A 27,285-nucleotide genomic window follows, 5' to 3' on the forward strand; every position below is an offset into this window, starting at 1 on the left:
AATGGACAAAATGAATACGACTGAAACTGAAAGTTAGAAGATTGATTGTACTAACTGATTCATAGTATAAAACATTACGTCACCTGTAACTGAAGAAGGCAAACTATGACAGTTTCCAATCAATGCTGGGAAAACATGATTTTATATATCATTTTACATTACAGCTCTCTACCCAAGTGCATTTTAAACACAGTTATTATTCAAACTTTGTGCTCATGCCCCCTAATGCAGTCTATGTCCCAAATGTGGTCTGCCTGGCCCAATTTGTGGCTCCATCCAGTGAAAAACCCTTTAAATAACTGCCTGGGATCAGCTATCGACTGTGCTATCTCTGTCCCCATAGCACGCTCCACATCTGGCCTGCCATCTCCAAAAGTCAACCCATGACCTATTTAGAGTCCCCACGCCAGAGGAACAATCCATGGTCTACACCCAATTCTACAAAAACACAGCCAGGAGGCACAAACAAATCCTTCAAAGATCATGATATTTGACTAAATGACACACATGCATGTTGCATTTGAGACAGCTGTGTGAGAGCATTTTGCATTGACTTTAATGCTTTTGTTATTAAAATAACGTATTACTACTTACTTATAGGACAAAACACAGAATTCATTAGGACTCAAAACATAAAAAATGCATTTACTGTTACTTTTGCTTGGTGAAAGGTGAAAATATAATGTTCAAAGATCCAAACAGCCTCCACTCCCTTGCTGTATTTAGAATTTTACAATCGACAGCCCCTTGAGATGTAGCATCTTCCAGCATGTAATCCAATACAGTGGCAGCGTTACTGCAGAAGCTCTGCCAAGCCGCCTTTAAATCTCTGAATCTGTGAATCTGTGAACAAGACCCTGAGATAATTTCCTTTGCTTAGGACAGGAGCTCACCTGTTGCTTCAGACTTGGTGACAAACTGTGTCTTTAAGAGATCCTTATTAGATTACATCATCTGCAAACAGCAGAGATAAGATCCTGTGGTCCTCAGACTGGACACCCTCTGACCCCCGACTGCACCTAGAATTCAGTCCATAAAACAATGAAGAGAAGCGGTGACAAAGGGCAGCCCTGGTGGAGTCCAACATGGACAGGTTTGACTTAACCTGCCTGAGACAGGCACAGCTGTCCACTGTGATCTATTTTATTAAGTCCCAAATTATGTTAATGTGATCATTTTAGTTTGTTTTCTTCTCAAGCTCTCTCAACACTTAGTTCCACCCACTGATGTCATGAGGTGATGTACTTTTTACTAGGAAGCAACTGTGTGTTAATCAAAGCACCTTCACTGGACATGTTCAAACCTCTACAGTTATAAAGCCATTAAGAGCAAAAATACTTCTTGGTGTTAGTGGCTATAGTTTTAATCTCCTTCAGTTCAGCCCCCTCTGCTGCACTCTTTACCAGCAACTGTTGTGTATTTTATGCACAGAACTGTGAGCCAAGTTCCTTTGACTGTTTTTTCATACATTTTATTAAGTTAAATGTTCTATATTATATACATAATAACTTAACAGTTTTGTTTATTTACTTATTTAGAGCCATGAACCATCCAAGTTGCCCTCGTGGGTTTATGGGACACACAAATTCAAACACTGACCAGACTGATCTCAACTTACATCTTACAGAGTCTTAGACAATGCCCTATTTTATACAAACTGAGCAAAATTTAAACCAGTTTTGATATTCTTTCTATTGCTCATAGGAGAGTTGTGCAGTATTAGCTAAATAATGTGATACATTTTAATAATTCCATAGCCATCATAATATTGGTTAGAAACTGTGGCCATCTCTCTTCAATTTTGTCCACAATCCCGCACGTACAGCCTACTGTACATGTACTCGACACTATAGGGCACAACTGCTGACCCTCATGGTGCAACACTCATTTGAGGACATGTTTCATAGTTTGCAAATGCCAGCTATCTACAGTGACAGCGCGAGGGAGGGAAGGAGAGGGGGAGAGCTGTGAGCGCGGGTGCACTGGATGTGGGATACTGAGTGGGATCAGCACCACAGATAGATCAGATGGCAGATATTCTCAATGTGTCAGACAGGGCAAGACTGGCAACTCAAGAAAACGGCATGCATAATGTTTTTGGATCATTTATGTGGACTTTATGCTACACTTTTTGGACATTGTAAGTTTTACACAAGTACAAATTGTAATCTGGAATGTCAATCTTGAATGATTGAGTTCTATCTGCAACCAGTGTTTTTAAACTACGACATGACAATACTTTTTTTTGTTGGTGGAGATTGGTGCAGCTCCATTTATAACTAGAACCTAAAGAACTATGCAAGAACACAGCAGGAGACTTCTGGAAGACAAAAACAAGTGGGACCAACACTGACGAAACCATCTGCGCACAAGGTTAGACAATTTATATACTTTAAATATACTGTAATTTTATGTTATCATTGGTGTTACAAGTCTGGTCGCTAACAGTAAGTGTTAAGCTCACAGCCCAGCAGGCAAAGTGTGGCACACCAGACTATTAGATATTAATATCCTCAACATCCTGGCTCCTAGCAACTGAGCTTTGAGGAACTGCTAGTTTTAAAAAGACACACACAAGCTCTTTTAGTCAGGGAGATTATGGGTCCTGTTTTATCAATGGCAGGTTTACATTCTGAGATCTTTAAACTTCACTCTTCAGGTTTAAATAAATCCATCAAATACGCTGCACCTGTTCTTTTGAGGGGAGCACATGCCCACAGAGTGTAAGGACATCTGCGTTTGTTCTGCCCACAGTGAGAGCTTGTTTACAGGCTACAGCGCTTAAATCCCTTTTGGTGTAACTGTGGAAGTACTGCACAGGTTTTTAAAGTACATGTCAATCACTGTTCATGTGGCAAACGCATGATGTGTTATGATAAGTCCATAATTATGCTGTTCCAGCTCTCTGCGCTCAATAACATCCATTATTCCATAGTTGAACCTCATTAAAGTAGGTGGAGGATTAATCTATGGTTCAAAGTTTGAAAAAATTTGAAAATAATATTAACTAGTTGAAATGCATAAGTTGTATGTTGTATTGTGAACCAGACCAGACCAGCGGGGGGTATTTATATAGACTAAAATAAGGTTAAATATAATTGTTATTTATTATATAGAGTTAAAATGTATTGAACAAATTAAAACATTATTATCCTCTTTATTGCTATTATTGTAAACTGTGAATGAATTTGTATGTCTGTACAGCATTTTTGAACCTAATGTTCAGAATAAAGTCCATTGGTGCAAGTTGGTAAAGTCATTGTGCCTCTGTTTTTACGATGTCCTGTTTATGGGACATATATTTTGGATGACAGCCTTGGGGGAATCAGCAGTACTCCAGGGGCTGTAATCATCTGCCAGTGGAGAAAGAGAACATACGTCACATAAAATGGCAGGACATTGGATTAGTTGGCTATTTCTGTACTGTGTTTACCACACAAACATGTACTGTATGCACCATGAGTGTTTGAAAATGCAATTAATGTTTTAGGAAACACTCCATCTTTGTCAGAATTATCTTCATAGCTAGCCGTGTCCTTGGGTTATTTAGGGTTATGAGGTGATAGTGCACAGCTTGAGACATATGGAAATGAGACATAGTTTTATTGTACATGGTAAAGATGTTTGTTTAGTTTTTTGTCATCTAAATCTTGTTTTTATACTGATGTCTGCAAGACTAATATTTGGCATGTCTCTCATTCACAGACATTTCCTCCATGTGCCCCCTGTCACCTGCCCCCTGCTCTGCACCTTGAGGTCCTGTGACCTGTGTGTCTGTACACAGTTGCATGAAGCAGGTGGATCACAGCCCACAGAGGGATGAGTCTGGAGAGGTCCAACCACCACAGCTTTGTGTCTTGTGAAGACGAGAGCTTCAGACTCAGTACCATGCCTGCTGTTGGCACTTTTGGCAATGGCAAAATACAAACACGACGGCGATACCACACCCGCTTCGTCAGCAAGAGTGGACAGTGTAACATCCATTTCTCCAACATGGATGAGCTGTCGACGAGGTACCTGTCGGACATTTTTACCACCTGTGTGGACATTCGATGGAGGTTCATGTTCCTGCTCTTCAGCCTGGCCTTTGTGATGTCCTGGCTGTTGTTTGGTTTGGCATACTGGGTCATTGGCACGTTGCATGGGGACATGGAAAACAATGATGAGAACTTTATTCCTTGTGTGACAATGGTGAGGTCCTTTGTAGCAGCATTTCTGTTTTCCATCGAGACGCAGACGACTATAGGGTACGGAGCTCGTTGTGTGACAGAGGAGTGCCCTGCTGCTGTTTTTATGGTTGTCTTTCAGTCCATTATGGGCTGCATCATTGACGCCTTCATGATTGGGGCCATTATGGCAAAGATGGCGCGGCCTAAGAAACGTGCTGAAACGCTCCTGTTCAGTCATAACGCAGTCATTGCCATGCGAGATGGAAAGTTGTGTCTCATGTTCCGAGTGGCCAACCTGAGGAAGAGCCACATAGTGGAGGCTCATGTGCGGGCTCAGCTAGTGAAGCCTCGGTACACGGAGGAAGGAGAGTACATCCCTCTGGACCAGCTGGACATGAATGTGGGCTACGACAAAGGCACGGACCGCCTGTTCCTGGTCGCTCCCCTCACAGTCATCCATGAGATAGATGATGAGAGCCCCCTATTTGGTATCAGCAAACAAGACCTGGAGACAGCAGATTTCGAGATCATCATTATCCTGGAGGGTCTGGTGGAGGCCACAGCCATGACAACCCAGGCACGGAGCTCATACCTGCCCTCAGAGATCCTGTGGGGGCACCGCTTTGAACCAGTGGTCTTTGAGGAGAAGAACCAGTACAGGATTGACTACTCTTATTTTCACAAAACATTTGAAGTACCGTCCACACCCAGATGCAGTGCCAAGGACATGGAGGAGAGGAAGTTGCCAACATCTGGGGCTAATTCTTTCTGCTATGAGAATGAGCTGGCTTTCATCAGTCGTGATGAGGAGGAGGCAGAGGAGGAGCACAGAGGGCAGCAGAAGCGTCTTTCTGGACTGTCTACTCCGGGCAGTGACCAGGCTTCTTCTCGCAGAGAGTCTGAGATCTGAGGCAGTCCTTTTCTCTGCTCCTTGTGTGGAGATGACACACAGGCCCAGTGACTGTCAGTGCATTGGCACGAGGAGCCTGATCATGACCAGCCGAGGGTATATTTGAAATACTCTTTAGATTTTGATATGAAACAGGGAAGACATTTTGCTTTCCTCAAGCATATGAAAAGATACAGGGTAACTATTGTTTGGTCATTTGAAGAATTGACTGAACCAAACTGCAAAGTATTTTTTGCAAATATCTAAGATGTTTTTGGCTGATCATATTTTATATAGAAAACAGTGGATCAATGAAGATTTTCATGAATGGCTGGCACTTAATTAAAGAACACAGGTTAGGTATATGTCTTTTATGAAGACAAGAGTACTACTTTCTGGCAGCAAATGACAACTAAGATGTACAATGATGTGAACTTTACCTAAATTTAAGCTTAACCCATCAGTATTGTGTTATTGCCTGAGCGTAGTCTGTATGCTACTGCTAAGTCTGTTCCCTGTACATCACAGCATCAACAAAAACAAACACTTCCCATCTGAAATGTCTGCAATTCTTTTCTTAGAGTTTGGACACTCTTTTGGACACTCTTTTTTAGAGTTTGGAGACTCTTTTCTTATTTTTGTCATATTTCACAAGATACAGACTAACACAGAGCAGACCAAGTTCCTGGATCCTCAAGCTCATCATATTTAAAAATGTATGTGACTAATCTGTAACTGATAGGGATTAATAGGTAATATTTCTTGTCACCTACTTACAAAAAGTATTGATCAGCAAATCTATCAAGCAGAGCCGTGACTACAGGCAAAACCAAGCACATAACGCTGTCCACATCCTCAAGGGGGCCACGAGGAATGTTTACTTCATCTGAGCAGCAGGGGAGTTTTTCAGATGTTTGCTTGGATAATTTACAGTTACAGAAGTATTATCTAAGAGCTCTGGGTTGAACATGAAAAACTTTACATAACTGGTCAGATTGAATGAAATTGGCAAAAGCAATATTTAAAAAAAATCCATGGAACAACCCAATGAGCTGCTGGGTCACTTCTGGCAAATCTATTTATCACTCTATAGTGTCAGAATGCTTTTGGATGAATGTTAAGTTTATGAAGCTTTTAACTTTCTATTTCCACTGAATAAAGCAGGTGACATGCCACTTCCAGAAAGTTACAGTTTTGCTTTAACATTCCATGGTGTGATGACACAATCCTGACGCTATAGAGTATAAACTAGAACTAACCAGTACATCTGTCTGTTTATTTTTTTTACTCCAGAATTGTTCTTTGTGGTTTGGCAAATTGGCTCCACCTACAGCATTTGACACAGGGACTCCTGCAAAGCTAGAGAGAGGTGCACTAATAAAAGCTATCGGGTCAGAACATCTACACTTACAGTTATTGGTGAGACAAATTAGCTTTGCCGCTATGTTTTATCAAACTCTAGGATCCATTTGGGTTACCTCCTACACCTGACTGCCTTCTCAGCAAAAGCACGGACACATTTTGTATTTTTATATCCTGCTGACATGTACTGAATAAATGGATCTAGGCACGCGGGGAAGAAACAAATAGTGCTTCCACAATAGCTCTTGTATTAGTCAGATAACTACCTTTGTCTTGTACATATGAACGAGGGCGTATTTATTTATTTATTCTAGTCCTGCGACCTTTTCAGTCCGGCTAGCTGCTAGGCACGTAACCAACAATGTCATCGTGAGCCGTGTTTGAGCTAGATGGACTCTTAATAGCATCTGCTCCCAACTTTGACCTCTCGTCTTCCACAGGGCGCATTTGAAGCAATCTCTTCTCCCTTAAGTTCTTGATCGTGCACATTGTGAGAAAATGATTTATAAAGTGACAGCCAATGTTCACGACCACAATAAAATATATCAGACCAAAAGGGAATCCAAAGTTCTTTTGTGGTACATATACATAAAGGTGTTAAGCAGAGGGATTGTTTGGTACTAACATGATACGGGTCTTAGGCTAAACTGAAAACAATTGGGGTGATCACGTACAGTGGGAGGGGGTGTACACTGCAAATAAATCTAAATCTTGATTTAAGTAGCTAGGACTTGTTGAAATCTATTTAATGGATTGAGCTAGGTTATTTAACATTTGCCAAGATGGGTCTGATTACTTTTATCTTTCCAATAAAAAAATATTTGGCTCATTTGGAAATGGGGTTAAGGGTGAGAACACATTTGTCAAATTGCTGGGGTCAGGAATCTGTCATTCATCATTCTTTTTTGGCAGTGTTGACCAGCTCTGGTTGATAATATATGGCAGAGATTTGGTGGGCGGGATCTGTGAGGGGTCAGAGGTTTCTCCTTTCAGTGTTATGTAACCCAGGGAGAATGTCTAATACCAGAGAGCAGGGCTGGCAGGACCACTGGATGTGACGGCTCTGTCACCTTGAACACTGGAGAGGACACACGTAGCACAAAACGGGATAAAACCAGTCTGTCAACAATATGTATTTGTAATGTTGGTAACAAGTACAGCTCTTGTAACTAAATAAACAAAGTCACTGGGCTAATGTCGTGCACATTAACAGTACATAAGGTCACTGAGTAGGCTTAGTTTTATCAGATTTATTCCTCAAATTTTTGTCGTAGTACTATCTAACTCTGCAGGTCAGTCCAGTCTTCTCTTTACAAATGTATTTTAGGTGATTGAGAACTACTTGTTTGAGGTCGGCTGGACACTGTATTATGATAATTTTCTCTAAATCCTCAGTTTTGTTTTTTATCTAAAAAAATCTCCAGTATCAGAACAGTGACCAGCAGATGTCACAAAGCCAGTTATGCAACCCATGAGCTTTCCATCTGGTTCAGAATTTCACTCAAAATAACTTTTAATTTGAGTCTGAAACTGTGCCATCACTCTTGGTTTACTAAGTGCCTACTCAGTCCTGAACATGCAGTGGGTGCTTCATTTAATTTATCTTTGGTGATAGTTTAAGTTGAGAAAAGTTGGACTGCTCTACTTATTGAGCCTTCTCAGATGTAAATTGGGATGCCTCCCACCTGCTGTGCACTGGAGGAGGAGAAACAAGTGGGCTGTGCACTTTACTTTCATTACAGCTGCGTACAGCTCACTGACCAACTGGTAGATCATCTCAGACCTCTCTTCTAAGAAACACGATGGGCAATATGTTAAAGCTACAGTGTGTAACTTTTTAGACACTTTTTAATTTATTTGGCTTTGTTAATTGCTCTGAAAACGCCTAGAAAAACATACATCCTTATTGTGAGCAGGTTTGCATCTCCACAAACCTTATCTTTGGCCTGAGGTGTTGGCCTCCTCCTGCTCGTTTCCATAGAAATGTTGCTCCCTTGGCTCTAATCTTCCACAGTGAGGCATAAAACGTATCCATCTCCATTGAGAATGTTCTGACGTATGGTTTCATCTTTCTTATTCCATGGAATCATGCAAGTGACACGCCACCTCCGGAAAGTTAGATACTGTGGATAGAAGTTTAAAATTCGTATTACTTTGTGTAAGGCTTCCATAAGCAAAAAGGATATGACCTGGAGAATTGAAGATCAGAGACTGTTGGAAAGTCCTGGATGCTGCTGGGGTCTTCTATGCGTATGTGGTTACTGTAAAGTGATATGAAATATGAATGACAACAAAGCATTAACTGTAGTTCTGACTGAGAGAATGTGCAGTGCCTTGGCCGTTCAGTTGATTTACAAGATCAACAGGTTTTAAAGGTAAACATTCGGACAAGAGGTTCAACAACAATTCCAGAGAACTACTTTTTTAGTACGGTTTCTGCTGTTCATTCATAACACGTCTCACCTGTTTAGTTTCCACTGCTCTTCATATGAACACAACTATCAAATGTACTTGCAGAGGGCTATGGTGACCGGGATACTAGTGTTTACTACATGCTCGCGTACTTGTGGGGGCACAGGGGTCCAGCTGAGCACATCACTCAGGGCTTTTCAGTGCTCCGGCCTCAGCTCATACAGACGTACAGGATTTGATTACACCAACAGGCTGATTGGATTTCCCCCGGAGGCCTCGCTCTCAAATACCTACAACAAGAAGCAACTGGGCCGCTCTTGTGAGGACCCACCTAGATACCGCCCAGAGTGAAATTAGGCCTTTAACATAGAACCATGATTATAGCTTAAAGTGCGTATGACAGACTACTCATTTCTCATTTTTAAAAACATAGTTAACATTGTATTTAAGATGTTATCAGTTCCCTTGGCTACTTTTTTCTTGGTTTTTTAAATTTCAGTGAAGTTTTTATTTTTATTTTCTGGTTGGACACAGGCAGCAGATAAGACAAATGTTGAGGTAATGCCAAAACTTGTCTGAATTCCACTATACTACAGTTATGATTAAACGTAAGCAAAATTAAAATGAATGAAATTACCTTTATTTTGTATTTTTGTACTTTCTTCTCAACTTTTTCCACAGACCGCTACTAGACGGATGTAAAACTACAATAAATGTTTACGACAGGTACTATTCCCCCAAACTAAATAGGCTTAAAAATGAGAAAAACAGAGAACGTGTCATATGCACTTTAAGGCTCATCACCCCCCATGGCCCACTCCAATGTAGCTGCAACAGGAAGGGCATCTGGTGTAAAAAATAAAGTAAGACATTTTTAAAAACAAATAAAATGAATACTGCATTTTCATAGGTAAGGTTAAAATGCTGATACTGTAAATGCAATGTATATTTTTCATAGAGGATCCACCACATTCTTGTCTACATGTTATGGCTTTTCTGGGAATGTTCCACACTAGGACATTAAACTTATTTTAAACATTCATTCTTACTATGAGTGTGGTCGCTTCTCCACAGAACAACTTGGCCTAACAGCACCACTTACTACTAGGCCTCTGTTATGACAGATTTGTTCATGTTTAATGCCCTACTTCGGAGCAAAGAGATACAATCGTCATGGAGACAAACAGGTTGCAGACTCTCCTTCAGAAAAATGTCTAAATGTGACTTGTATTTGACCTGTACCTGTATTTGAAACATTTTTCCTTTAGATATCTCTACCTGAAATAAATATGGACCTTATTAGATATTAAAACAATTAAATTACAACAGGATTTCTTGCTCTTCGACCTCAGAACATTGTAGAATATATATTTTTACACAGTTAGTCTCTATAAATTATATTATTATATTCTGACATGCACTAAACAGATAAACAGATAACAGCGCTGGCTCGAGATGCCAGTTTGTAGATACAATCTGATTTTATCACAGAAAACGAATGCGGTCCTGAGAGTGACAACTTCGCCGCAGTAATTTCCGCTTCCCTCAAGAAAAAGAAAGTCCATTCATCTCCATTAGTCTGGTAATCTGGACCTCTTAATTAATCAGATTTAGCTCCACAGCAGCGCTTCTGATGCCCCCTAGTGGTGAAAAAAAGCAGACAATAAAGTGTGGGACCGGTTTGTTTTAAAAAGCATCTGTCTAATAATAGAAACCAACCAGTTGTTATTATTAAATACATTTTATTACACAAATGACCAAGCTGATGTGGTATTTTGACAGAAAGACAGAGCTATACATGTTACGCAATTATAGATTTGTTTGTTTCATGAAGACAAACCCCTTAGAACTGTTGCAGTGTGTGCATTTGTACAGTATATTCTGCTGCTTTCAAGTGCATGGATAATTTGTATGGTTTTTAGATTAGTCGTTCAATGTAGGGTGCTTTTAGTAGTAGCTAGCATTAAACAGACATTATCAAATAGTGTTTGATCTCATAACAAATGATTTAATATCTTAGTTTAATCTGTAATCTAATGTGTTCTATTAAAGCTACCATCAGCTATTTTATTTGATTTTCTTTCACCAGTAGATGGCAGTTGTGAAACCTGTTACCTCCTCAACTGGCCTTTGTTCCAGCTCACCTATGCTCCCTGGTCGTCTTCTGTCAGGGCTCTGGTCTTCGTCTGTCAGATGTACTACTTTAGATACATCTAGTGGTGGTATATGAGAATACAAGGGTCAGGTCGGCCAATTACAGATGGTAGCTTTAACAACAACAAGGGCAGCATTCCTTTTTACCATCAACGAAATATCACATATAATCTAGCTTCACAGGCTTTTTGTGAGCTTCTGCATGTTGAGAATTCATACATAAAAATTACCAGCAGCACTTGAACGCAGAATTACATCATTTGACCAGACACGGGCAGTTCCTACCCATCCGAGCCTCTCACTTCCCCCTTCAGTCTGTAGTTTCAACCCCAGTTTGCGTCGTCCTCATCGGTCACCTGGAGGATGTCTGTGACCAGGCCTGTGCCGATGGTCCTGTTTCCGTCTCTCAGGGTGAACCTCTGGCCTTTCTCCAAAACCATGGGCTGTCGCAGGGTGAGGGTCAGCTGCGTGTCCTCACCGGGCATCACCATCTCCTAAAAATACAAAACAGTAAGTGCTTTTTAATAATGGACTCAGACTTGAACTTTTAAAAGCCACAGGAAATCAACGATATCTGCAGCTATTTACCATCTGAAAACATGTCAAAATCAAAGGTAAACTGTCAAAACCAGACCTGGAGAGACTTATCCATGCATTTGTCTCCAGTAGGTTAGACGACTGTAACGTCCTGCTCACTGGCCTCTCCAAACAAGACTTAAGACAGAACAGTACATCCAGAACACTGCTGCTTGGGTCCTGACTAGAAACGAAGTATGAGAACATAAATCCTGTGCTCAGGTCTCTGGCTCCTGTGGCTCAGAGAAGCTAAAGCAGCTCTGTGTGAACAAGTCTCTCCATGGACCAGCACCAAAGAACATCTCCCACATGAGCCACATGAACCATCTCACACTCTGAGGACTTCAGGGACCGACCTCCTGCTGGTGCCAGAGTCAGGACTAAACATGGAGAATCAGTGTTTCAGTTTTATGCAGCTAAAACCTGGAACATTCTTCCTGAAGATGTGAGACAGGCCTCTACTTTGACAATGTTTAAATCCAGACTCAGAACAGTTCTGTTTAGCTGTGCATGAATAAAAGGTTTTTACTCTTGTCTTTTAATGTTAATTTTATGATGATTATTTGTAATTATTTGTTTTAATTTGTGTGATTTTTTTCTTATTCTGTAAAGCACTTTGAATTACTTTGTGTATGAATTGTGCTATACAAAACAATACCCTGCCTCTCAACAATAAAACTTCCTTCTTTCATTTACTTCATTAACGCCTCTTTTTCAGTTCCAATATTGATGCTTTGACTTTTGGTATCTGCCAATTCTCGATATTAACATTGTAGCGATAGGAAAAGACATTTTATTTCCATCAAAATTAACTTTCTACAATTGTGTTATTTATCCAACAAGTACCTTAGCCAGTAACTAGTCTTATTACATCCAATAAAAGGCCCAACAGAGATACTGTGTGAACCAGTATGACAGTATTCCTGCAATGTTGTAAACTAAACTAAACAACTATGTAATAAATATATAAAGATATTGATACCACGACTACACGAAATGATGGTTTGGATTTGGCTACATATCTTTTACCTTTATTAAAAGTAGGGATAAATTAAAGTGAAGTGCTATTGTTTGAATGAGCATAAATGCAATTTTATTTCAGGGCTGCACATTAGTATCGAATATCATTTTTATTCTATTAACATACTGCACTATACTTTTGTCTCTGTAGAGATGTCAAAGCTTTGCCTGGAATGTTCCACAGTATGGCATAAATATGGTATAAAGCTAATTTATCTCTATGCAAACAAGCAGACGACACAAGGTTATAGATTAGGTCAGTGGAGGGCAACCCCGCTCACAATAAGAGTACGGTACATGTTATTTAACGTATTATTTAGCGATGAAAACACCTATAATTGAAGTGTAATCCTATACAGTGGAACATTTCAAACAAAGCAATAACATTTCCGTAAAAACAAGTTATACAGAGCACCTTCAAGTTTAGGGATCACATACTAAATACTAACAAAGATCTTATTAATAACTAACTATGCCTTTTATTACTAGTTATCCATTGATATGTGGTTTCTAAACTGAAGCGCTAACAAAATTTGAGTTGGCAGCGTTTAATAAAGCCATCTGATCACAACTACCAAGAACTGACTTGTTAAATTCGCTTTGTCTCAGATTATGTAGAGCTCACACGGTCTGCACGTTTCCACAAACCAGCATAATTTCCACAGTCATGATATCAATTCGTAGAAAATAAAACAGTAGTAGCCCACTCACCTTCTCGCTGGGCAGAGTGACCCGACAGGCCATGTCCCAGGTCAGAGAGAACATAACAGGCATAAAGTTGGTAACAAATGGCTTATGTCTACCACCCTCTTCTTTACTCAGTACATACACCTGGAACAGAATACAATCACAGAGTTCATCACGGGGTCATGTATTACTTTTAGACGCTTTAAAATGCAATGTCGTCCAAATGTTCAAAATCCATCCAAAATTTTGGAGTTGTGGCAAAGTGAAATGGCTCATCAGAAAATTGAAATATTCAATTCAAATGAAATCAGACATAATTAGTAAAGGTTTGAGGTATTGTGGGTAATTTTATGATGAGTATTTGTAATTATTTATGTTTTGATTTGTGTGATTTTAATGTCTTTCTTATTCTGTAAAGCACTTTGAATAATTTTGTGTATGAATTGTGCTGTACAAATAAACTTGCCTTGCCTTTTGTTTTTAAACATAACTGAACTACACTTTTGAATTGCCAGGGTAGATGTGTCAGTAAGTTTACTTTTGTATTAAAAAAAATGAAAAATACAATTTTTACCTATGGTAAATACATATACATTAAATAGGATCAGATTCTAAGCATTTGTCCAGTAAAATCTAAAAAATCTGGATTCCACCTTGTCTGCTTATTAATCACCTATTAAGTAAACCAGTACTTAATAACGTTAAATGTTTTCTGACCAGAACCTCTCACCAGAAGAACAGTTTTCTGCCCTCTGCCGTTTGACTCATGAACACTCTACACCACCTGTCACTTTAAAGTGACAGTAACTGATGTTATAAACAACTGTAATTAACCTTCATGAACTGTTTTTACACTGTTGTTCTGCCCTACTATATATTTTGTATTTGCATATAAGTTTTTTACTTTCTTTTAACGCATGCCCTTATTTTTATATTTCTATTTTATCATACTTTATATTACTATTCTTCTTCTATTCTATAGTTTGTGAATTTTGTTCACTGACAATAAAATGTATTCAGATTTTTCACACCCAAGTTTTTCCATTGCATTTTGTTCCACTTCACTTTTGCCTCCAGTTGTCTCCATTCAGGTTAATATTTTATATCTTTTTAAGGGTCTATTTTCTGGTATGAGTCCCTTGTGCTCACAGACCTGGGCTTTTACTTTCCGATGTGGTAGTATGGACCCTGGTTTACACATGACCATCCCCCTCCTCACGTCCTCCCTCTTCAGGCCTCGCACCAGAGCACCCAGGTTATCCCCGGCCTCGGCCCTCTCCAGAGATTTGTGGAACATTTCAATACCTAAGCACAGCGCAGAGGAGGAATAATATCAGAAAGTCTACCAGTATTTTTTCAGATTCAATACTATATCTATGAAAAAAAAGAAAAAAAACTGTATATCATATAGTTTATAGCACATTATGTATTGCTTTCTTAAATGTGTTTTATTGGTTAAAACAGGAATATTTGACCCTTATAAGGAAAGTTCTCTACATTTGACACAACATAACCTGTACCACTGTAATATTTTAGGTCTATATACATTATTGAGGGTCCATCACCTGTTTGTCTCCATGGAAAGATATGGAAATTAACATATCTAACTTGCTTTTATTCAATTACATGCCTTTTTTATTGCTCTAATTACCTTTAAATACATGGATTCTTACTGTAAACGGAATACAGTCTTCACAGATCTGACCTGTAACTTGGTGTCACCAGCTCTCCATAAAGGTACTGACTTTGGAACATTTCTGTCAAGGCAATAACATCTCCACAGAGACAAACAGTAGGCAGACCCTACTCCAGAAAAGTGCCATAGTACAACTTTAAGCGTCTTACCTGTCTCCCATCACTATTAAACACAATTATTGTCAGTTTATGCCCACAAGTGAGTACAAACCTTTTTCAGTGTTTAAAAGGTGTCTTAGTGATTGAGTTACCTGTTACTACAGACTTGAAGACTCTGTTGTGTCCGATAAACTCGCAGTCGTCTCCCTTCTTTATAACTCCTTTCTCCATAGTGCCCGATACTACTGTCCCCCTTCCTGTAAGACACCAACATTTACCACAAATCCACACACAACATACATTTAATCTATTTTACTACAGCCATATAATGAAAAATATCTATAATGCACATTAAATCTGAAAAATAAATAAACCTGGAATAGAGTAAACCCCTTCAATGGGCAGAAGGAAGGGCTCGTCCAGCTTTCTCTTAGGCAGCGGCACGTAAGAGTCCACAATATCCAAGAGTTTCATGATTGAGTTTACTCCCAGCTCAGGTTGCTTGTTCTGAGGAAATAAATCCCAAAGAGTCATGTTCTGTGCATGTTATAAACTAAATAATTTAAGCACAAAATAAAAACACATGAAAAACTACATTTAAATGGGCAAATACTATGCTATGCTTGTGTATCTTAAAAGTATCTATTGTGCACGTGTAACAAGTTCCAACACCTGTCTTTTTTGTTACATCCAAGAATACTTGAACTAGGTGTCTGGCACCTTCTGCTGGCAACAATGGGAACTGCAGTTTTTGAATCATAAATTAGCAGTGTCACTGTTCTAAACAAAATGATGATTGATTGGATGCAACTCTTTAAAATTACCTTGGCTATGTTTAGACGCACACCAAAAAATCTGATCATTAATTGATTAAGTAATTATTGAAATATCGTGTAAACAGTTACACTGACATGAGTAATCAGATTTATTCTTCATACCTGCGCAGGTTTTGACAAAAAAATTAAGCAATAAATGGCAAATTAATACGGCAAAGACAAAAATGAAAAAAGTGTTAATGATTGAAAGAGACATTTTAAAATTCAGTTACTCTAAAATGCCATTAATTAACCAAAACATGTCACCAGGTATTTTCGATGATGAAATTTCTCTTGGATGTAGACATGCATCAAAAATCTATTTGTTGGGTTATCTGATTACTGTAGTTATTGGATCGTTACTGGACACATAAATGTACCCAGTATCCGGTATAGACCTTCACAAACACTGCTCATTTGTGTGTCTGGTTATTTGTACACAACGGCATGCCAGGTTCAGTTATCACTGCACCAGTAAGAGCCCACGTTATAGCTCGTAACATAACATAAACATATATCAGATACATGTTTATGAGGAGCAAAAGGCAGTTATATTAAAAGCATTAACTCTATAATAACCGCCAACTCCATAGGGAAATTACCTCTAGGGCACAGAGGGCTGAGCCAATCACAACAGGTGTGTTATCTCCATCATATCCGAACTCCGTGAGCAGCTCTCGGATCTCAATCTCCACCAGCTCCAGCATCTCCTTGTCTTCCACGGCGTCAGCTTTGTTTATAAAGACCACCACATGCTCCACACCAATCTGCCGGGCCAGCAAGAGGTGCTCACGAGTCTGCGGCATCTGTCCGTCTGTAGCTGCCACCACCAGAATACAGCCATCCATCTGTGCCGTGCCTGTGATCATGTTCTGGGGATGACAAGGTATAGGAGGTGTAGTTGATTATAAAATTACATAAAATTGACTTTCAAAAGAAATGGCATTGTGGTATTTTGAAGTAGAGGTGGGAAAAGGTGTCATTGGCAAGTAGGATTCTTTATATTCTTTGGGCTTCTTTTTTTGAGAAAAGTCACAAATTTTGACAGCTGTGAGATGTGTTTTTTAGGCTTGATCCTGAGAGGAACATTCCCATTATAAGAGGTCATTTGTTGCCTTTTTCCAGTTTGGTTTCATGTCAACAGACCTAGAAGTTACTAGAATATAAACTGTCAAACATTAACACACAAACCAAAACTGCCTTAAATTTATTGATGCACAGTTTTTAATCACAAAAATACTAGCACCTCTCTCTCTCTTTATATCGAAATGCTGGCTCTTGTCCCCAAGCTGACAATAAATAGTTCTTGAAGTACGGTTAAAAACAAAACAAAGTACCTTGACGTAATCTGCATGGCCGGGGCAGTCCGTGTGAGCATAGTGTCTGTTGGCTGTGGTGTATTCTACATGAGACGCATTGATGGTGATTCCTCTGGCTTTCTCCTCTGGGGCATTATCAATATCCTCATACTTTTTATAATTAGCTCCACCTGCATCTGAAAGAACTGAGAAAAGAAGAGAGAATTACAGACAAGAGTGTAAATATATAGCAATGCATCAAAACACAAGAGATCGAGGTCCTCATCTTCATTATAGATACCTTTTGTGATTGCAGCAGTCAGGGTGGTTTTGCCATGATCAACGTGTCCAATAGTTCCAATATTGACATGAGGCTTGTCTCGTGTGTAGACTTTCTTGGCTTCAGCAGCAAAAGACCGCCGGCTCAAAGGCACCGCACACTGAAAGAAACACAGAGTAAGTTTTATTTATTCTGAGACTAAATTAAAGCAAAGAAAATGTAAGGAATGTATTAGGTCAAACAAATATACCCACCAATCTGTAAGTGCTGTGCAGAAGGCTTGGCGAAGTAAGCTGAAGTGCTAAACAGACATGATCAACAGAGGTGATCAGAAGAGCTTTCAGGTGATTGGTCAAAAAACATTCACACCAGTTACAAACACAAGAGTACATTATGCTGCATTCACGGGGTCTATGTATGCTAATGATTGCTTTACTAAACACTGTACTGCGTTTGTTTCACGCAAAACGAGTGAGTTTCATCTGAAATCTCCAGTAAAGGTTGGCGTTTCATTCAGAGCACAGTCTCATCCGCATCTACTGCAGCTAATACAGCCATAACGTGACCTTGCTCACAGAAGGAAGCATCCTCTATTTCACTTATGAGTTTATAAAGACACACAAGTCACACTTCTGGTGATACATTACAACACGCTTAAATGTGAAACTGTCAAAAATATACATAATATTTTGTAGATAATAAAATTTCATCATTTTACCGGAGAAACATGCACGCAGTCCTACCAGCGCCGCCATCTTGGATCATTAGAAAAGCCAAAGATGAGAAGAGAAACAAGATAGTAAAGTCAAATACCTGAGATTTTGTCGTTTTATTATGGATAAACATAGTTTAATGCTTTGGTAATTTCAAATCTAGAGCGCAACTCATGACATTGTTATGGCAAATACATGATATGCAGAGTGGAAATATTATATATGATTTATCAATTATTACAAGATATAATTTAATTAAATACATATGCATAAAAATGGCATTGTGGAATTATGCATACGCGAGTTTCTTCTAATTATGCCTTGACTTAATTCATTTTCCATTTAAATAAACTCAAGAACATTGTATTTATATAAGCTTGAATTTATATATCTTGTTTTTATTGGCACTCTCTGTACTCCATAGCGAACTGTCATTTTCCTTACCGTAAATATGGTTAAAAACGTACCTAGGTAAATTACTGAAGTATGAGTACCAGTAGTTCCCCGCACTCAACAAGCAAAACATTCATTCAGTTCAGGCTACTAATTAAAGGAAATGGGTTGTGCTGATGTTTGTAAAGTGGAAAATTAAATAGTCAGTTGATGGATGATTTAAGACACTGTCAAAAGAGTCAAAGAGATGTGAAAAGATTATTTCAGATTTATGATGAGTTCAGATTTAGATTGTGTCATATGTGATATAATAATAATAATAATAATAATAATAATAATAATAATAATAATAATAATAATAATAATAATAAATAACTTTTTTTTTGGGAAGTTTACTGATCGTCATTAATCATGTTCCAAGTTTTGCAGTCTGACTGGAATATGATGGCATTGGATGCTCACAATAATTAATAGACTGGACTGATTAAGAGTATTTTTATTCACTGATTCATTATTACAGTGAAGTAACGGAAGAGGGAAATGGAATCCAGTAGGTGGCGTTAATGGTCCCTTTAAGAGGGTTGCTAACCGCCGTTAAACAACAAAAAGACGACGAAGAAGAAGAAGCCGGAAGTGACGGTTTATTATTCCAGGCTTTACGGTAAAGTATGGCAGCTTCCAGAGCAGCTACTCATGCGCTCTTCTAGACTGTTCCAGAGCATTCAAGTGTGTGTTTACGGGGCGGGATACACTGTTTTAAAGCCAAACGAGACCCAGTGACTTCAGACTTTTAGATTCTACACTACCATCTTTAAGGTAAGTTTTGATCTTTGGTGATAGATATGGCTATACTGCTACACTGACACTTTTGTTCTATACTTTGGAATCGTGGTGTTTCTGTTGTGTTTATGTTGTTATATCTATTATTTAAGACATGGCTGAAGAAAGACAAGGCAGAAGATATCCACAAAACCTCCAAGGAGTGCTGCAACTGGCCGTGGAAGCTGGTTCTGCGGCGGAGGGACAGGAACCAACCGCATTGGACCCCATGTCAGAGGAGGTAAGTGTTTGTAATGACTCGTTTCAGACGTAAATATTAAGCTATGAAGTTATCAAAACTTTATTATTATGTTTCAGAGGAAAGCATGGCTGAGGGAAGCGTTGTCTGACATCTGCAAAGGCCAAATGGACGAAGTGGAGCAGATGAAACAATGCTTGGAACTTTTACGCACAGAAGAACCAAACAATCAGGAGAGAGAAGATGAGAAGGAGGAAGATGACCGGGAAACTGTATTTGAAACACTGACGGAGCTGTGTGACAATCTTGACAACGCAAGAGGTAGGTACTTTGCAAAATAATGCTAAAAATGTTGGCCGGGATCAACCCCAGGGGTTTCAGTCCGCAACTTGCTGTAGTGTCACTGGCAAGACATATTTGTGATAAAAGTGGAGAATGGGTAAATTGTTGGTGTTAAAGTACTCAGTTTTGTGACTTAAGTAAAAGTACATATATTTGAGCAAAAAATACTCAAGTAAAAGTATTGCATGATACAATCTACTTATAAGTATCAAAGTACAAGTTTAAAAATGTACTTCAAGAGTAAAAACTGAAAGTATTTCTCACAGATTTAGATTTTGATCTAATGAAGCTTCAAATATGGCAATTTTGATTCAGAATCTATTGAACTGAATTGAAACTTTTTTTGTATATTTGTGTTTGCTCAAGCTATGAATGTTAAAAATCTCAGATTCTTCAGCAACTCTCAAACAACAATAATGAAAAAAATATTTTTACTATTAACCCCTGTTCAAAAATGTAGATCCCTTATCTCAAATGTAGTGAAGAAAAAGTAAAAAGTATCCACTTTAAAATCTACTCAAGTAAAGTGCAGATACCTAAATCTTTTACTTAAGTACAATACTTTTTACTGTTGCGTAATGGATTGTTTTGTTGAATGATGCTTCTCTCTTACATGGAGGTAAGAGAGAAGCATCATTCTAATGTCATCTTGCATCCTTACCAATTACAGCATTATAGAATGTTATGACGCTCAAAACTATAAGCAATACATGCAGTTTATGGCTCACTAAGTGTCCATCTTTTTTCTTATGCCACAGACTTGATGACCCTGGGTGGGCTGGAGTTGTGCGTCTCTCGGTATCTGAACCATGAGCAGGGAGGGCTGAGGTGGAGAGCGGCTGAACTTGTTGCCTCCTGTGCACAGAACATGCCCCAGGTGCAGCTCTACCTCCTGGATATTGGAACACTGCCCAAACTGTTAGAAATGACCGACTCCGACCCACACCCCACTGTCCGTGTCAAAGCACTCTATGCCGTCTCATGTGAGTAAACATAAAATTTATTACTTTATTGCGTTAGAATTAGACGATTAAGATGGAAGGTTGATAGTACTCTGAGGTGAGCTATTAATGTTTAAAGAAAAAAACATATCATACTAAAATTTCAAACTGAAAAAAATGTATACTAAGATAAAAGCTTACTCCACAGTTCCCATATCAGTACCACATTAGAAATACTGGCTTTGTTACCATCTCAGAATTACAATGAATAGTGTATCCAGTAATCCAGTGTTAGTCCCCAGTATGGATGCATTATATTTTGATCTACTCTAGAATCTCAGAACATCACAACAATTTGCATCTTTGTTTTTGTTTTTTTTTACTTACATTTACCATTTTTAAACCTTCTGTAGGTTTAGTTCGAGAGCAGGAGGCAGGACTGAAGGCGTTTTTGTCCCTGGACGGCTTCTCTGTGCTGATGAGAGGCATGCAGTCGGAAAATAAGAAACTTCGTATCAAATCGGCATTCCTCCTGCTTAACTTGCTCACATCACACCCAGAGCACAGAGGTACAGTGCAATGCAATGCAACTTTCTCCCTTGTAAAGGTGCACTGTGTGACTTTTCTTCACTTGCTTGTCATTGGTGTTTCTGTGGAGATGTTATTGCTTTGCTACTTTACTCTACACGGATCAGGTTTGCTGTTGGTGTCAACTGCTTGTCTCATGGAGATATATCCAGTGACATACTGTGGAACAATCTAGGCAACAGGATGATTGACATTTGACATTATGACTATGCTCTCAGCACCTCTACCAATTTTATTTGTATTTCTATGACCAACATCGGACTGAAACAACTACTATAGTAACAAGAACAGCAGATAAACATATACGAGGGGTTGTAGCCTAATAGAGTAACAGCACTATCCACCTCTGACAAAAAAGTCAGCAGTTGAGTAAATGTGCATGCACAATTAGCATACAATTTGTGTAAATGTGTGTATTGTATAGGCTCATTAATGCATAGATGAACTTGTGTTCACTAACTTTCAATCCAACCTGTAAAACATCCATTCAAATGTACCTCAGCTCACTTCGTTTGAAGGGTTCCTTGGTTTTTTGTTTGAGACAGATATTTAGGCTGCTGTAAAAACACAAGCCCTGTTTCCAATAAAACTTTACATATTATATTATTTTAATACACATGTAGGACTCTTGGTTGCCCTCTGGTGGCCTATGACCCCTAAGCAGCTGCTTAGTTTGCTTATAGGCTGGACCGGCCCTGCTCAATGGAGACAAGCAGGTGACAAACCATACACCAGAAATGTTACATAATGCCCCTTTTAAATGGATATCTTGAGTAGAGATGAGATGGAATTTGACAGTATTTTGATTTGGCAAAAACATCTAAAGTCTTGTGCATTTTTTTTTGTCTCTATAGCAACAGTTGTCTCTATGGGAATGGTCCAACAGCTGGTATCTGTCCTGCGAATGCCACATTCACATTTCCATGAACACGTGCTTGGTGCTCTTTGCTGGTAAGTAGTTTAATAAATTGTGTTAACTTAATTTAAAAAACGTGGGTAAATCTAATGTGCATTTTGTGATTTCCTGTCTTTCAGTCTGGTAGAGGACTGTCCACCAGGGCTCAGAGAGTGCAGGGACTCTGCTTTGGGCCTGGACGAGTTACTAAAACACAGATCCACAGAGCTGCAGGGGAAAGAGGAGTGTGAGGTAAAGCAAACTTCTGTTAAAGGAGACATGTGTACACTGGTGTGTGAATATGTTTGTGCAATGGGTGAAAGGTTCCTTGATGTAAAGGTCTTTTGAAGGAACTCATGAGAGCTCAGGACAACAAAGTACCCAGTCTGCTGTACATCTCAAAGCCACTAAACACTCCTTTGACGATAGTGAGGTACAGATCTTAGGAAAGACAATCCCTCCTTGAACAGGCCTTAGACATCATCCATCCCCCATCTATGATTCCATCCTCAGACCCAAATCAAAACAAAGGAGCTAATAGGTGTGAAATCTCTCATTAGGGGCTTGAATGATTATGCTAAGAAGGACTCGGGCACAGTGCACACTTAGTGTGGCTCAATAGATCTAGTCCACAAACAGAAACTGTAAAACAATGGCTGTTTCTGGTTTCAGTGTAGTTAGCGCCTCCCTTCAGACAGATATAAGGCAGAGTACACCAGTAATCTGAGCAGACCTGAAGAAGCGGCCTCTTACAACTTTTTATCCATTTGATTTTATACATTTCTTTTATTACATAGGCATTAAAAGTAAGGCACCATGAATGAATCTACTAATGTCACTGTATTGAGGGCAGGGTCTATTAATTCTGCAGTTTTTAACAAAAAGTCAGGTTTCTATTACTAAGCTTTTGCGGTTTACAATGAACAAAATATGCCATACACAAAAAATAAGAAAAAATTGTTTTGACAGGAGGAGCTGGCCTTCTGTGAGCGTTTAAGGACCATGTGTTTCACTGGACATCAGTCTGAAGACAACGGAATGGACCGCTAATCACAAACTAAATATATACACTTTTAAACTTGTAAATACCTCAAATGTAAAAAGATTGTTTTGTTTTTCACATACTTTCAAGTGGAAATATACAATTTTAGTCAGTGTTTATTTTTCAGTCCATTTAAACCATTTGTTGAAATAATGCAGCATCTTTCATGTTGTAAATATTTATTTATTGGTAAGTTTTTACCTTATAAACGGATAAATAATTACACAGAATCCTCTTCAGTGTTGTTGAAGATTAAAATATTTTGACAAATCAATGAAAAGGAGTGGTTTCTATTTAAACATCTCAGTATATTTTACACACATGTACATGGTAGTAAAAAAATATATACACTAAAGATATTTCTAGGCTCTCTTCCATTTTGAAAAGTCGTCTTTGCCCTCGACCGCCTTCACGTCTCCTACAGCGATCAGTAGCTGGGCTAAATAATACGTCACCATAACGATAACGGTCCCATGTTCTATCACAGCCACATTAAAAACCTGCACGGCTAGACTCACGTCGGACACAATGAAGACCAGACTACCCAGCACTGTGGCCAGCCTGCGCGTCCGGATGGCCAGGCTACCCATCAGAGTGATCAGCAGGACGTAGACCCCCACTCCCGGGACGAGCAGGTCTGGGTTGGGGGCTTTCTGGAGGTATGGGTACAGGTAGACGTAGAAGCCTCCTCCAATCAGGAACAAGATGGGGTAAAAGAGGCGGGGCCATTTGGAGGAGGATTCAGAGCTGTAACGTGAGGAGAGGAAGGTGAGGGAGTAGAAGAGGTGCGCCACAGCGAATGCAGCCATACCTGAAACACAGAGGAAACTGACACTGGGTATATTTACATAAGTGAAAATCAAGTATCTGGAATAATCAGATAACCCAATAACTAGATTTGCTTAGATGGACTGAGGAAATCTGATTTGTTGGCTAATCAAAGTGTTGTATTTGAATCTTTTAACATTCTAATTTTTTTGTCTGCCAAATTCGTCCTTTTTGTCAAAATCTGCAGGTTTGAACAATCAGAAATGAGATTACTCACATGAGTTATTTGGCATTTCAATAAAACTCCAGAAATCAGATGATGGATGGATGTGAACAGAGCTACTCTGGTGACAAATTTAGAACAAATACAATCTGAAAGTACTGATCTTTCATTTTATATTGTTCATAACGAAAAAATAGTAGAGACATTAGTAGTTTTTATTCACATTTATAGTTGGAAGACCCTGTCTCATCATGGAATATCCTCTTCCTAACTTCCAAAGACATGCAAATATTAAGAGAATGGGAACCACTGCACCATTTTACCCCGATAAGCGGCCGAAAATCCATGTGGGACTAGATGAGTACTTCCCCTGATGTATTCCTCCCACAGCCCTACTCTTTACTGGGTTACTGTTACAATACCATTGTCATTTTTTTCTCTAAAAATTTAACTTTCTATTCAATTTTATATTCCCCCCCCCCCCTCTCCACTAAAAAAATGTTCTCCAAACTACAACAAATTGTCAAAACTAAAAAGATTGTACTCAAATGATCATGTTTAATCTATTGACAGTTGGGGAACTCTTTTATGAATGAGATGAAACGGTGTTGAGGCTGCAACAACTGAATTAGACGTGGCTGATTTCAGAGCAGTCAGTGCTGGCCTGTGTAAGCTCTTTCGTTTTCTCTGTGAGGAGCACATGAGTTTTAAAAGTGTTGTGCTCTTGCTTCAACAGCCTTTCTTGCTTTTCCATTGCAGAAAAGTGAGGAAATTAAAATTTTCTTCCATACAAATCAATTTGAACTTCAAATTTAATTAATCAATTTAATAAATTTTTTGCCCAGCCCTGTTACAACCTCAAGGAATTCATAACTTTGAAATTTATGTAATACAAACAATCTTTAGATAGTTACATTTTAAGAATTATAGTCAGAGTTTTAGCCAAAGAAAATGAAATTCTGTAACTGGGCAAACATTTTAGAGTGAAGGTGTTTTCTACTCATCCAAGTGACTTCTTCAGCTCAGTTTTACAGAATTAAACATGACGATGTCTTAAAGCTGCACCACTGATTTGCTGTTTCTTTGCTTGAAATGTTCCACAGTCTGGCACAAAACTTCTATAGCTCTATGGAGATAAGTAATGCTACCAGGCCATGTCATTTATTTATTTATTTTTTACCAATATGGCTGTAATTGAAAAATGGAAGATTGGGAAGTTCAATACAATACTGTGGAACATTCCAGGCAATAACACCTCCATGAGACAAGCAGGTGGCCAACCCTTCCCCTGAAAAGTTACATAGAGCTACTTTAAATAAGCCAATTACTAACTTAGCCAATCACTTTTTCTCCGCTGCAGCAGAACCACTCTCCTCCTCAGCCTCCTTTCTAACTACTGGGTTTCAGCTTCCTGTTATAGACATTTTGAGGACTTTTCACAGTTCAAAAGATATAATATTATGTTTTAAATGGCTAATCGCTATGGCAACAGTCCTAGTTTTTCATCAACTCTACCATTTCCCACCACCACTACCTGCCAAGGACCATCCAAACTTTATCCTTTCTATTAAACAAGAATAGTATAGTATAAAACTTCTCCGTGGAAATAAGCAGACACCATCAGGCCAGGTTACATGGTAGATCTGTGGAAAGGCGACTCCACTCACAGTAAGAACAAATGTTTTGCAATAAAATGCTTGTAATTAAATAAATGTAAGATATACAAGTTTAATGTCATACTGTGGAGACAACCAGGTGGCAGACCCTCCAACAAAAAAAACAAATGAACCTTCTCACCGTGTATGAACGTCTGATCGGGCCAGACGAGGCAGAAGTCCCCCACGGCGGAGAAGATCAAACCCCCGGCCACACCCAGGACGCTGTGGGGCCCGTTCCAGCTCAGGACCACCACAGCCAATAGGAGCGAGGGAGCTGATTTCACCCCCGCTGCGAAGCTGGACCCAACCGATTCTGGGGTCCACAGGTAAAAGTACGCGCAGGTGGCCAGGAAGAACGGGACCAGGTGCAGGAACAACGCACAAGACTGAAACAAAAACCAAAAAAATTAAAAATTTCTAACAAGAATAATAAAAAATTTCAAAATTACAATTCAATTTTTAGTTTGTCATACCATGTTTCTCCTCTGTCTGCGATCGTAAGCATCAGTCTCCAGGATATCCATCTTCACTACACAATGATTTCAATAAACCTACCTATTTAAATTCTTTTAATTGCTTATGAAATCTAATATTGGGCTGCGTTGCCAAGTCTTGTCACTCTATCACAAACGCTCGGCTGCAGTGTCAGACACGCTCAATGCACTTTGGACCATTCATTCTGATAATACTGATCAACGTTCTCCCGCTTTGGATCTATTTGTTCCTCAACTTTGACCCCAGCCTCGTTAGAATCATGCAGGCGATATAAAAAAATACAAGGGAAAGATAGTTTGAAGTTTGTAAATTGCCTTTTTTGTTTGTATTTTGATTTAAATTATGGTTGTCAGTGTGACCAATCACGATTTTTTTCTTTTAAAGTATAAAACTGTCGACTCCATGGATACGTTCTTTGCTTGGAATGTCCCGCAGTATAACATTACACCAATCTACGTTGTATCCAATTACATTTTATGCTCTTTAAATATATCCAAGTATCATATTTAATTTTTCTTAACAGATTTTCAGTAGGTGGTTAGTTAAAGTCTGATTTCATTGATTAAACTGTAAGCTACACTCTACTCTGATAATGGTATGACAAATAGTATTTAGTGTTTTTATTTCTCCTTCTGCATACTGTAATTCATCAGAAAACAACGTTAAAATGAAAATAATTGTAATTTCCTGAGTCGCACTGAAGCAGCCCGATCAATGATTGACTTGAGTTACTCTGAGCCAAACTTTGAACTG

General features: G+C 38.9%; 5 protein-coding genes across 5 annotated transcripts in view; 2 read left to right on the forward strand and 3 right to left on the reverse strand.

The window, feature by feature from the left end:
- Nucleotides 1–8,581, reverse strand: part of dhrs7b (dehydrogenase/reductase (SDR family) member 7B) — a 32,513-nt gene extending 23,932 nt beyond the window's left edge. Inside the window, exon 1 of the mRNA XM_055223948.1 lies at nucleotides 8,355–8,581. Within this exon, the coding sequence (XP_055079923.1) occupies nucleotides 8,355–8,488 (134 nt within the window). The 5' untranslated portion in view covers nucleotides 8,489–8,581. The remainder of the gene's footprint in view (nucleotides 1–8,354) is intronic.
- Nucleotides 1,965–5,618, forward strand: kcnj12b (potassium inwardly rectifying channel subfamily J member 12b). The gene is made up of 3 exons (XM_033970956.2): nucleotides 1,965–2,140; nucleotides 2,258–2,373; nucleotides 3,706–5,618. The coding sequence occupies exon 3, from the start codon at nucleotides 3,820–3,822 to the stop codon at nucleotides 5,077–5,079; it is 1,260 nt and encodes a 419-aa protein (XP_033826847.1). The 5' UTR covers nucleotides 1,965–2,140; nucleotides 2,258–2,373; nucleotides 3,706–3,819; the 3' UTR covers nucleotides 5,080–5,618.
- A 1,973-nt stretch (nucleotides 8,582–10,554) lies between the features above and the next one.
- tufm (Tu translation elongation factor, mitochondrial) lies at nucleotides 10,555–18,257 on the reverse strand. Its single transcript, XM_033970955.2, has 10 exons — nucleotides 18,175–18,257; nucleotides 17,711–17,757; nucleotides 17,478–17,616; nucleotides 17,216–17,382; nucleotides 16,481–16,750; nucleotides 15,438–15,570; nucleotides 15,216–15,320; nucleotides 14,423–14,574; nucleotides 13,294–13,413; nucleotides 10,555–11,480 (listed from the first exon to the last, which is right to left on the reverse strand). Exons 1-10 carry the CDS (start codon nucleotides 18,209–18,211, stop codon nucleotides 11,310–11,312), a joined length of 1,341 nt encoding a protein of 446 aa, XP_033826846.1. The 5' UTR covers nucleotides 18,212–18,257; the 3' UTR covers nucleotides 10,555–11,309.
- A 1,100-nt stretch (nucleotides 18,258–19,357) lies between these two features.
- On the forward strand, nucleotides 19,358–23,655 carry hspbp1 (HSPA (heat shock 70kDa) binding protein, cytoplasmic cochaperone 1). The gene is made up of 8 exons (XM_055223398.1): nucleotides 19,358–19,372; nucleotides 19,490–19,622; nucleotides 19,700–19,901; nucleotides 20,681–20,905; nucleotides 21,277–21,432; nucleotides 22,306–22,402; nucleotides 22,487–22,598; nucleotides 23,316–23,655. The coding sequence occupies exons 2-8, from the start codon at nucleotides 19,497–19,499 to the stop codon at nucleotides 23,394–23,396; spliced, it is 999 nt and encodes a 332-aa protein (XP_055079373.1). The 5' UTR covers nucleotides 19,358–19,372; nucleotides 19,490–19,496; the 3' UTR covers nucleotides 23,397–23,655.
- A 62-nt stretch (nucleotides 23,656–23,717) lies between these two features.
- On the reverse strand, nucleotides 23,718–27,243 carry tmem86b (transmembrane protein 86B). The gene is made up of 3 exons (XM_033971174.2): nucleotides 26,511–27,243; nucleotides 26,177–26,423; nucleotides 23,718–24,199 (listed from the first exon to the last, which is right to left on the reverse strand). The coding sequence occupies exons 1-3, from the start codon at nucleotides 26,559–26,561 to the stop codon at nucleotides 23,751–23,753; spliced, it is 747 nt and encodes a 248-aa protein (XP_033827065.1). The 5' UTR covers nucleotides 26,562–27,243; the 3' UTR covers nucleotides 23,718–23,750.
- Nucleotides 27,244–27,285: the final 42 nt, after the last annotated feature.

This window comes from Periophthalmus magnuspinnatus, chromosome 8, assembly GCF_009829125.3.
Source record: "Periophthalmus magnuspinnatus isolate fPerMag1 chromosome 8, fPerMag1.2.pri, whole genome shotgun sequence".
Lineage (NCBI taxonomy): Eukaryota > Metazoa > Chordata > Actinopteri > Gobiiformes > Gobiidae > Periophthalmus > Periophthalmus magnuspinnatus.

Excerpts from the sequence above, each read along its gene's own strand:
- tufm (XM_033970955.2), bottom strand. The coding sequence starts at position 18,211 with ATGGCGGCGCTGGTAGGACTGCGTGCATGTTTCTCCG. Across the intron at positions 17,383-17,477 it reads GACTGCTGCAATCACAAAAG|TTCTTTCAGATGCAGGTGGA; the intron begins GTATCTATAATG and ends TTCTTTTCTCAG. Across the intron at positions 13,414-14,422 it reads ATCGGAAAGTAAAAGCCCAG|GTGTATGTACTGAGTAAAGA; the intron begins GTCTGTGAGCAC and ends ATTCTGTTCCAG.
- hspbp1 (XM_055223398.1), top strand. The coding sequence starts at position 19,497 with ATGGCTGAAGAAAGACAAGGCAGAAGATATCCACAAAACCTCCAAGGA. Across the intron at positions 21,433-22,305 it reads ATCACACCCAGAGCACAGAG|CAACAGTTGTCTCTATGGGA; the intron begins GTACAGTGCAAT and ends TTGTCTCTATAG. Across the intron at positions 22,599-23,315 it reads AGGGGAAAGAGGAGTGTGAG|GAGGAGCTGGCCTTCTGTGA; the intron begins GTAAAGCAAACT and ends TTGTTTTGACAG.
- kcnj12b (XM_033970956.2), top strand. The coding sequence starts at position 3,820 with ATGAGTCTGGAGAGGTCCAACCACCACAGCTTTGTGTCTTGTGAAGAC.
- tmem86b (XM_033971174.2), bottom strand. The coding sequence starts at position 26,561 with ATGGATATCCTGGAGACTGATGCTTACGATCGCAGACAGAGGAGAAAC. Across the intron at positions 26,424-26,510 it reads GCAGACAGAGGAGAAACATG|TCTTGTGCGTTGTTCCTGCA; the intron begins GTATGACAAACT and ends TTTTTGTTTCAG. Across the intron at positions 24,200-26,176 it reads CGATCAGACGTTCATACACG|GTATGGCTGCATTCGCTGTG; the intron begins GTGAGAAGGTTC and ends TCTGTGTTTCAG.